Here is an 11,572-nt window from a genome sequence, read left to right on the forward strand (position 1 = left end):
GAAAGGATTTATAGATTCTTCAAAATTATTGTTTAAATATATTTTTGTTCCAAAAATGATTAAATCATTATGAAAATGATTTTTCATGGTATTACGAAGATTTGTTTTCTTTAATTTAGTTTTACTCATTACCGTTCGGCAGTACATGAGCTTGTGGGAATACTTAATAAATATTTATATAAAATTAAAAAATTAAGTAATGCAGAAAAATTAGAAAGTAAACGATAAGGCAAATTCAACGAAAAGTTTTTTCAGTCTGATCATAAATCTCATAATCACCTGAAGAAGCTATCTGACAAGTTTTTAGATTCCTTAACCTGTGTAATAATTACATCCCCCTTTTTTAGCAATCATATCAATATTTCTATACTTAGATATTTCTTCAAAATGCTTAACTCAAATTCAAATGATAAAATTCATGAATATCCTCCGTATCATTTTCAACAAATGATTTCCCGCCATTTCCTTAATAAAAAATTGCATTATTATCAAATCAAGTAGAGCATAAAATCACTGGTTTAAAGTGAAAATAAAATATTATAATAATAAATTTCTTTTTGAATTGTAATGTATGAAGCTTAAAACTTTCAAAATCTAAAAGCAGATTGTCTCGGCATTAAATCATGTTCCTTTGGAAAAACATTCCAAATTTTACCATAATCTAATAGGATTAAAAAATGATACAAGTCAATACTTTTCAAATCAATCAGGCAAGTCTTTGATAATTGAATTTACTTTATTGCAAACTCTGTATATTTCGTTATGGCTTCCAATTTTGTACAAGCTAGTTATCAATATTTTATCCAAAATACAAAATGATAAAAAAATCAAATTTTTATATTATAAAAACTATAGCCCTATTAGAGCTGGTGGGATCTTCAGAATAATATAAATTTGCCAAAGCTGTTCTCAAGGCATCATAAAGTATAAAAAAATTTACATTAGCTTTATTTGCAGCTTCTATAAATTTATAAAATAAACATCATAAAACTTAACAAATAAGATAATATTACCGGGTTTTCGTGATACGTAAAAATCATTGAGATTTTGTCATTGTAACACTCTGATATGCTTTGAGTATTATATAACTTTTAACCCATTGAAACATGCATGAATCTCGTAGTTCCCTAAAATAATCTTAATTCTTTTATCAATTGGCTTAATTGAACAATGATTAAATTTAATTGATGACAATAGCACCATATAAAAGCTATAATTAAGGCCTCGTTTTAAAATCAACGTCTGGAAACAATTGATCATCTCAATCATCTTTGAAGCACCATCATAGCTTTGCCCTACTAAGAATTAGAGGGTTTGTCTATTGTATATTTTTAATATCAAGCCCATTCGTGTTTCCATAATATATATCTATTCATCTTTCAATCGGTTTAGCTCTTTCGAAATTGTCTATCTTAATAACAAAACTATTGCTCCTGATTTCGAAACATCATATGTACAATCAGCTATAATGAAAACCTACTGTTAGATTCAATTTCTTTTTGAATTTTTTATAGCCATATTTTTCACCGTTTTAAAAAACATACTTATATTTTTATATGATAAAAGATTGAAATAAAGTTTACCTTTCGTTTTTTTATCCCTTCTGTTTTCTTCATTTTTATCCCTTCTTTTTTCTTCATTTTTATGTATATTAAGTTTGTAAACAGATTCAGAATCTGTGATATGTTTAATAAGACTGTTGCGTTGTTCTAATTTCTTAATCTTATTATATATTTTTATAATCTAATTTTTTGTTATTTGTTATAATCTAATTTTATTTTATAAACGGCGTAACCTTACTTTTTTATATATTATTTTACTTTTTTGTATTTCGTTTTATATTCTAATTTATATTTTAGAAAAGGTATATATACCTTAAGAAAAGAAAAAGAAATTAGTTAATAAAATATATTTTTACAGACTCGAACCTCGCACCATATCGTCTCCAACCATATTCTTTGCATGGTGCCCCGGGTGGTGGACTAGAAAAAGATGACTACCTAATCTGCTGAGATGACCATCTAATCTATGACGATTGCTTAATCCATTGAGATGACTCTATTTATATGACTACCTATTGTGACGATTGTTTAATCCATTGAGATGACTCTATTTAGACTACCTATTGTGACGATTGTTTAATCCATTGAGATGACTCTATTTATATGACTACCTATTGTGTTGATTGCTTAACCTATGGAGATGACTACCTATTATGACTCTACCTTGTGCTTAACCTATGGAGATGACTACCTATTATGACTCTACCTTGTGCTTAACCTATGGAGATGACTACCTATTATGACTACCTTATCTATTGTGATGTTATGACTACCTTATCTATTGTGACTACCTAAACTACTGAGATGACCAAGAATCAAACCTTAGTACGTTCTTTCATGCAAAAAGCTTCTTTCTTTATGGTGTCCCGGCTCTGGATGTTGGACTGGAATATAATAGCCAGCACCTAACCTAATGTGACAACCTAGGAAGAACTGATATGGAAGTTGAACGATAGGTTATGAATTCTATTTTGTGAGACCAATGATGGTTACTTATTATTCTAATCCACGTAAGAAGTATTATAAATTAAAATTTTATGCCAGGATAAAGGCATGTTATAAATTTTTAAAATTACTAAAATGTAAAATCATAATGGATAATATTGATATTTTTTGATTTCTTGAATGATGACCAATTGTTGTAAATTAACATAAACCTAAAGATGAATTCTTAAATATAATTAAAAATATTAAAAATCCTAAACAAGAAGATAAAACTTAATTTTAAATATGTTAAAATGTAATTTTTAAATCACATGATTGATTCAAATAACCCTTATAAGTAATACTTAATATGATAAAAAGTTTTTGAAATTAATGAAGACAAAAAGTTATGTAAAAAAAACATTCATTTTAGAAAAATATATTTAAATTATATGGTGAATTTTCAAAACATCTTATGAAGAATTTTTTTTTTTTTTGAATTAAAATTAGGGTGTGAAATTTAAATTTTTTATTTAAAGAGAGGGAAATGTGAATATTTTATTTGCATATTTTAACCTCGGAGATTGAAAATAAACAAAAATAAATTAAATACTAAAACGCAAAAATTAATTAAACGCTAAAACGCGAAATAATAAAATTTATTAAAACGCGAAAAATTAAAACGCTAAAAATATAACAATCTTATTGATTTATCATTCTTCACTTATTTTAATATTTTGATGAACTATTAATTCTTATTATTCGCGACTTACTGATGATTATGACGATTTTAAAAAAATTGCGATTTAAACGAACCAACGTGCAAAATCAAACCAACGATTGGGACAAGCCAACGTTATGATGATTTGTGATACAACTTGATTACCAAAACGATTAACCACTTGGACAACAAACTCTCTGTGTCTTCTCCGATGAAATTATCAGAAGAGGGAGAATGTTGCGTTATTCTAATTTCTTAATCTTATTATATATTTTTATAATCTAATTTTTTGTTATTTGTTATAATCTAATTTTATTTTATAAACGGCGTAACCTTACTTTTTTATATATTATTTTACTTTTTTGTATTTCGTTTTATATTCTAATTTATATTTTAGAAAAGGTATATATACCTTAAGAAAAGAAAAAGAAATTAGTTAATAAAATATATTTTTACTGACTCGAACCTCGCACCATATCGTCTCCATCCATATTCTTTGCAAAGACCTATAATTTTGCTTGTTGCATGTTCCCCCAAGAATGCTTGGTTATGAGTAATCAAATAACCAAGATATAGTATTATTTTTGTGATTGAGCAATCATTATTAACACATGTTTTGAAGGCATTAGATATAATATAGAATTTTTTTTATTAGAAGTTTTAAATAATCAGACATCATACTGTGAAGATTCATGTACAATATATTGTGGCCTCTATATTACCATTTATCCATGCCTTCATATAATGTAAATTAAATTTAAAAATTAAAAAAATTTTTTTTTTTTAATGTACCTCCTTTAAAATTTTAAGAAGCAGTTGCTTCGTATCCCCACCGTTGTAGGGGCCACTGCAATAAAAGATATAATATCATCTTCTGGCCTAATCAATTATGATAATGACCTCAACTAGCTTCCCATGCATTGAAGATGTTCTCGTCATACATATAACTTAGTTACAACACAAGATGCCAACAAAATACTTTTAAACAATGGGGAGTATAAGAAAGGTATAACTTAACTATATCTAAATGTCATTGTTTATGGAACTAACAAAACAAATCTGGGTCACCAGCCAAATTAATTAAGAAGAGATTACATTCTCAACTGCCGTATCCCGTTATAACAAAATGGGGTTACTTTTATAAATCTCTGGAGAAAAATATTATTTTTAAGAAGTGTCTATGGAATTTGATTTATTATGTGATAAATTAAAATTGTTTAGATTAATATCACATGATCGGGATTTTATAAAAGAATATGTTAGTATAATTTTAAATTATATCTTATAAAAAAATTTACAAATTATAAATCAGATTATGCAACAAGTGGCTTAAGCTATATATACTCGAAGGTTAAAATACAATCGGGGTTATTATACCACATCAATAACACAGTTTTATATGTGTGGAAGATGTGCAAGGATTAAAATATTGTCAACCTTCAAAGAATGCTATATTAGCTAGGATTAAAAAAAGGTAACTTAAATTATAATTGATTCTAAATTAATAATATAATGTTATTGCTGCAATTCTTCATCCTTTATTTAAAACTGACTTGCCTTGGATAATGCAAGAAAGGAATTGAGCAAAAAAAGGAAATTTTAAGTTATACTAATACCTCAAAGTGAATCTCAGACATATGAATCCAGTTCGAAACCAACATCATATGAGGTAGTTAGATTTTTTACCTAAAGCACAAAATACTGTTGATAATGAATTTTACAAAATTTTATAAAGTCCAATAATAACACATTATCTTTATATGATAATTTCCCAAATTTAAAATTAATTTTTATTAAATATATTGTTGCTTTTACTCAAGTGCTCTCGTAGAGCGTTTATTCAGTCTTGGGAAGCTCATGAAGAGAAGCGAGAGCGTCTCATAGATAAAAATTTTGAAACAAATTTGTTGTTAAAAACAAATAAACATTTATTAAACTCTAATTTTTATGAAAAATAAATAAATGCTTTTTTTTCAATACAAATATATATATGATATTTTTTATTTTGATATAAATATCAATATATTCTTTTTTCCGATATTTTTGGGTTAATTATTTTTTTATATAAATAAATGCGTTCAGTAAATATAATGCGTTATATGAATGATGTAAAAAGTAACTTATAATGTAACTAGTTACTTTTGAAATATAACTTTAACACTTTGTTTCAAAAGTAACTTTTAAGGGTATATAAAAAGAAAAAAAACAAATCGATTATTTAAATATATATTTACATATTATTTACAATCAATATTATATTTATATAATTATAAAAATATTTTTCATATTTTAATAATAAATATAGTCAATTTGGCTTGAGATAATCGTTTATTTTGCTGAAACCATTTCAGCAATTTTATTATGATTAATATTTATATCACTTTTGTTTCTCACTGATTCAATATAACAAATTTTTCCCATTTATCTAAAAAAATTAATAATATAAAAATTTATATACCGCTTAGATACCACATTTATGAGATAAGTTCCAGAAAATATATTGATTTCTTCTTGTTATCAATATTTTAAATTGTAATGTATTTATAGTAAATATACCATTCGGGAAGAAAAATAAAAGAAATTTAAAAATTAAAAAATGATCAATAATAATTGCCTCATGCCATGTTAAATATATGGCATCTTTCATTGGCACATAACCTATTAATATGTCTAATTTGACAAGTCATGTGGCCTTTGCCAAATCTTCAATCGTTTCATTTTGACAAAACTAGAAAATGGCACGTGGTTTATAAATCATATGTTGCAAAATTATAAATTTGAAGCGTAACCTCATAATTATGGGAAATTTTTTTAGCATATTTCGGAATCTATTTGGATCCAGAGAGATGAGAATATTAATATTAGGATTAGATGGAGCTGGAAAAACTACAATTCTATATAAGCTCCAAGTTGGTGAAGTTGTGATGACTATTCCAACCATTGGTTTTAACGTTGAACAAGTTGTTTATAAAAACATTAAATTTCAAGTTTGGGATCTAGGAGGTCAAACTAGTATAAGACCTTATTGGAGATGCTATTATTCTAATACAGATGCAGTAATTTATGTTGTTGATAGTGCTGACAAAGATCGAATGGGTATATCCAAACAAGAGTTAATTTCTATGTTAGAAGAAGAAGAACTAAAAACTGCTTTATTACTGGTATTGGCTAATAAACAAGACATAGAAGGGGCTCTAAAACCATCAGAAGTTGCAGAAACATTAGGACTCAATAATTTGCGCAACAGGACTTATCAAATTTGTAAAACTTCGGCTGTTAAAGGTGAAGGATTAACTGAAGCAATGGATTGGCTTGTAAATGCTCTTCAAAATGTAAAATAATATAATATACTATGTGTTAATATAAAAATTGCAATTTGTTTTTTTGTAGCATAAATTGTTATACTTATATATTGTTAGGAAACTATTTGCTATTGTATTATTTATATAATTAAATAATATATATATAATTTATTCTCTACATATTATCTAGTGACTTATCTTTATATTTGGTATATTACAATTTTTTATATTTGATAAATCACATCACAGATATTTTTAAATTATGTTATTTATTATTTAAATTAATTTGAATTTTTTAGTTATAATCCAAATAATTTAAATTAATGCTAAATGACAGTATTTTATATTTAGAGAGGTAATATGATAGCTTAATATTTTATAACATTGGATTTAGTTTTATATATAGATAATTATCAATTCAAGTAGGTTAATTTCAAAATAATGAGGCATTTTTTCTTATTGAATTGTTTTATTTTACAATAAAGAAAAATGAGTTCTTTATAAGCATTAATATAATGTTGCTATCTTGTGCTTATTGGTAGTAGGAAATATAGTGTTTAATCCATTATATTATCTTATAACAGGGTTGGGCTAACAGTTAACTACATTTGTAGTTAAACTACAAACTACTTTTTGTATTTTGGTTGATGCTTCTTTTGGGGTTCTTCATTTCTTTATTTTTTTTATGTAATTTTTTATATTAATATCAGATTGGTTCTTTTTCCGATTTGTTAATTTTTTATTTCATATTAAATATATCTTTTTTAGAAATATTTTTTTTAAAAAAAAATTGTAAAATATACTAAATATAAATATTATCACTTCCGAGTTTTTGATTTTTTAACATATTTAGAGCTATAATTCTTAGTTCCGATTATAGAGAATATATATATGTCGTAATTTTTAAAGGGATCTTTATCCGGGATTTCATATGTTTTAAAGGGATAATAAAAAACTAGGTTTTAAGTTAAGGAATGATAATGCAATATTATCTAGTGCTGTAAACATTTCTAAAAAAATCGAGCGCGTTTAACGTTTATTGACAAAATCGAACACGTTTACTTTCAAAAAAAGGAACGCGTTCACGTTCGTTCAAAATTTTATGATAAATTTTTTTTTAAATTTAATTTAAGATAAATAAATGTCTTATATTTTTTAACACAATATATTAGCTATGTTAAAATATAATATAGTTTTATTTTGATTATGTAATTCAAAATACATTATAATATAACGAATAAAAATATATTTTATTTTTAGAAAAATTTTCTTATTAAATTTTAATGACAATTGTTTTTCAAAATTTCCATCAGTCAGGAACACTTGGCAGTTAATTTAATACGGCATTAGCTAAAAACGCGCTCTACAGGGGCAGATGAGGGGATTGCGGTATTATACTTAAACAATTCTTTTAATGTGGAGAATTTATTAAAAACATTTATTGTTTTGTCCTTTGCTTCAAAAAATTGAGATAGGTTATCCTCCTCCAATCCATTCTTTACTTACTCGTCAAAAAAAAGAATATCTGGAAATTAAGTTCTTGCACTATCATTTCTAGGGTTTTGAATGCATTTTTTCAATAACGCTATAACTTTATTTTTTATTGGTTCGTTCTGAGGAAATTTAATCCATGGCTATTGAAGCTCGAATATTGGGTGTATAATTGCAGAAAGAACATATTGATCTATATAATATTTTGATAGTGATAGGTTTAATACTTTTTATTAATCCCATTTAATAATGCGTCTATCAATAGTTCACCATAATTTAGGCCACTAGTTTTTTTATTTTAAAATAACTATCGAAGATCTATTCAACTGAATATAAATCTCTCCCCCTAAATTGGCGAGTCTAGGTCTGCGGGGTCAGGAATATTTTTATCAAAACAAAATATCGATGTGGGTATTAAATAATAGCTAATTTTAATATCATTTGACTGAAAGTCTTCATTCTTAGTCATGATGGGTAGACTTGGTCTAGGTGAGGGGGGGGGAGGTAAAAAATAAAAAATATTGATATGGGATCAAATAAAAGGTAATTAAAATATCTTTTTATTGTAATATTAATTATCACTCTAAGTGGGCGGGTCTAGGTATCAAATGAAAGCATATTTAAATATTTTTTGACTGAAAGCATTCATTCTTGGACTTGATGTGGGGGGGGGGGGGGAGTAAAAATAATTTTTTTGATGGGTATCAAATAAAAGATAATTAAAATATATTTTTTTTTGTATTAATAATAAATACTTAAAGCGAAGGTTTTGGAGGGTTAGGAATATTTTTTATCAACACAAAATATTAAATAAAAAGATCAAATCTATGATCCAAAAATATTGAAGCCAAAATAATCCAAATGGAGGGCGAGAAACTATGGGTTGGATCAATAATTTAACCATTCCTAATAAGACCATCTCCATAATAACATCAAGAAATGCATCTTCTTATCGTAATTGTAAATCAGTTTGCAATTGCCAAAAAAGTTACAACAATAAGAGACGCCAATGTTTTAAAAAATGGCATTAATTGTTTCACAAAATGTCACTTAAATATTATTTGTGTATAATAAATAATTGTTTAAAATTATATTTTAAATTTCAATTATCAAAATCTAATAAAATATGTTTTGATTATATAGCAAAAAATATAATAATAGGGATGATTTGCTTGTAAAAGTGTAATAATTTATAATTGCAATAAGAAAAATTTACGTCATTTTAAAATTTGGGAATCGATGGTTACAAATATAGCTTCCAGAAATTTTGAGATCTAAAATATACATATTATATTAAGTCCCGAGCAAATAATTTTATCATTAGGTTACAATGAGTTTATAAAAAGCATTGACTATATATGACCCCTACTTATAGTGATATTTAATATTGAAGTCTTGTTGAATTTAACTTTTATTTGATACCCATGTTGATGTTTTGTGTCAATAATAAAATTCATGATATCTTAAAGCGTGATAAATTTAATATAATCAAAAGATTTTTTAATTATTTGATATCCATAATTTTTATATAGACCCCCCCCCCTCCCATTCCCAGATTAAGTACAACCCTTTATGATAAGTGTATACTTTCAGTCAAAAGATATTTAAATATTTTATGTTTATAAAAATATTTCAGACCACCCAAGACTCCGCCTAGTTAAGTCTAATTATTACAATCAAGAGATATTTTAATTACCTTTTATTTGGTACCCATATCGTTATTTTGTATGGATAAAAATATACTTGATCCCCCAAGACCTAAACCCGCACACTTAAAGTGATACTTATTATTACAATCAGAAGATATTTTAATTACCTTTTATTTGATACCCATATCAATATTTTATCTAATCTTCTCCCCTTTCACCTCCACCTCCCAAACCAAGTCCAACCCATCAAGACCAATAATAAATACTTCCAGTCAAAAGATATTTAAATTAGCTTTTAGTTGTTACCTACATCGATTTTTGTGTTGATTAAATTATTCCTGACCCCCCAAGACCTAGACCAGCCCGCTTGGTTACTGCCACTCTCGGGAGGTATATTATTATTTCTTTATGTTATTTTTTTATGTTATTTTTTTTTGGTATCCCGTCTTTACAGAGAATCTTTTATAGAGAATGCAAATATAGAGAAACTTTTATAGAGAAAACAATTGTAGAGAATGTCGTTTATAAAGAATATCGTTTATAGAGAATGATTTTATAGAGAATTTATTTTATAGAGAAACTTTTAAAGAGAAAACAATTATAGAGAATGTCGTTTATAGAGAATCTCATTTATAGAGAATGATTTTGTAGAGAATATCGTTTATAGAGAATGATTTTATAGAGAATTTATTTTATAGAGAATTTATTTTATAGAGAAACTTTTAAAGAGAAAACAATTATAGAGAATGTCGTTTATAGAGAATCTCATTTATAGAGAATGATTTTGTAGAGAATTTCGTTTATAGAGAATGATTTTATAGAGAATTTATTTTATAGAGAAACTTTTAAAGAGAAAACAATTATATAGAATGTCGTTTATAGAGAATGATTTTATAGAGAATTTATTTTATAGAGAAACTTTTAAAGAGAAAACAATTATATAGAATGTCGTTTATAGAGAATGATTTTATAGAGAATATTTTACAGAGAATTATTTTATAGAGAATATTTTACAGAGAATTGTTTTAGAGAGAATTATTTTATAGAGAAGGATTTTATAGAGAATAATTTTATAGAATTTTATAGAAAATGAATTAAGTATTATTTTAGAAATAATTTTTCTCAAAAAAAGCCAGATGCCGTCATATAAATTCTCGGAACCCTTGAATAGAAAAAGGGAAAAAATAATCATAAAAAAATTTATTCACGTTCCTGATTTGTATTGCTTATGAATATTATGATAATATTTTTGAGTTTCCTCTTGTTATTTTTTTTAAAATATGCTGAACAATTAGAAGTAGTAATGCTAAAATTATTAAAATGTTTCCTTCTTTATCAGTTTCTATTAGTGCTTTGCTTTAACTAGTAGAGTAGCCATTTAAAAAAAAAACTATTAGCAACAAAGCCAGCCTTACACCAATTGTTTTAGAAAATTTTGTCAATATTTAGTTGCTTTGTGCATTATTTTAATCTGCTTAGCCCGACCCCGATTTTTTAAAAATATATGATATATTTTTAATTTGCCTAGATAATAATGGTGATTTAAAATATTTGGTTTTAAAATATATGGCCCGGCCCGAGTTTTTTCAAAAAAAGCTTTTTTTGACCCGGCCCGTGTATTTAAAAAATAAAATTTTAGGCTCGGCCCGGGTATATTTAAAAAAATTAAAATACTGCCCGGGCTTAAGGTCGGGCCAGGTCTCTGATTTATAGTGGGCTTTTATAATTTCCCTAATAAATCTGATTTTACCAATTTTGAAGAGAATCTACCCTGGGAATTTCATACGATTGCGCCAATATTTTTTTGTATTTAATAATTTTATTTTTTCATTTTAAATCATAAATTGAGCGCGTTTTATTAAATTTTAAATTTGATTTCGCTGAAAATGCATTATAATATGTATAGAATACCCACCCTATAAA

At 25.8% G+C, this 11,572-nt stretch overlaps 1 protein-coding gene across 1 annotated transcript; it reads left to right on the top strand.

Annotated features, from left to right (window-relative positions):
* The first annotated feature begins 5,931 nt into the window (after positions 1 to 5,931).
* On the top strand, positions 5,932 to 7,586 carry LOC135922578 (ADP-ribosylation factor-like protein 1). The gene has a single exon (XM_065456977.1). It carries the CDS (start codon positions 6,006 to 6,008, stop codon positions 6,546 to 6,548), a length of 543 nt encoding a protein of 180 aa, XP_065313049.1. The 5' UTR covers positions 5,932 to 6,005; the 3' UTR covers positions 6,549 to 7,586.
* The last annotated feature ends 3,986 nt before the right edge of the window (positions 7,587 to 11,572 follow it).

Source organism: Gordionus sp. m RMFG-2023, chromosome 1 (assembly GCF_954871325.1).
Source record: "Gordionus sp. m RMFG-2023 chromosome 1, tfGorSpeb1-WG-v2, whole genome shotgun sequence".
NCBI lineage: Eukaryota > Metazoa > Nematomorpha > Gordioida > Chordodea > Parachordodidae > Gordionus > Gordionus sp. m RMFG-2023.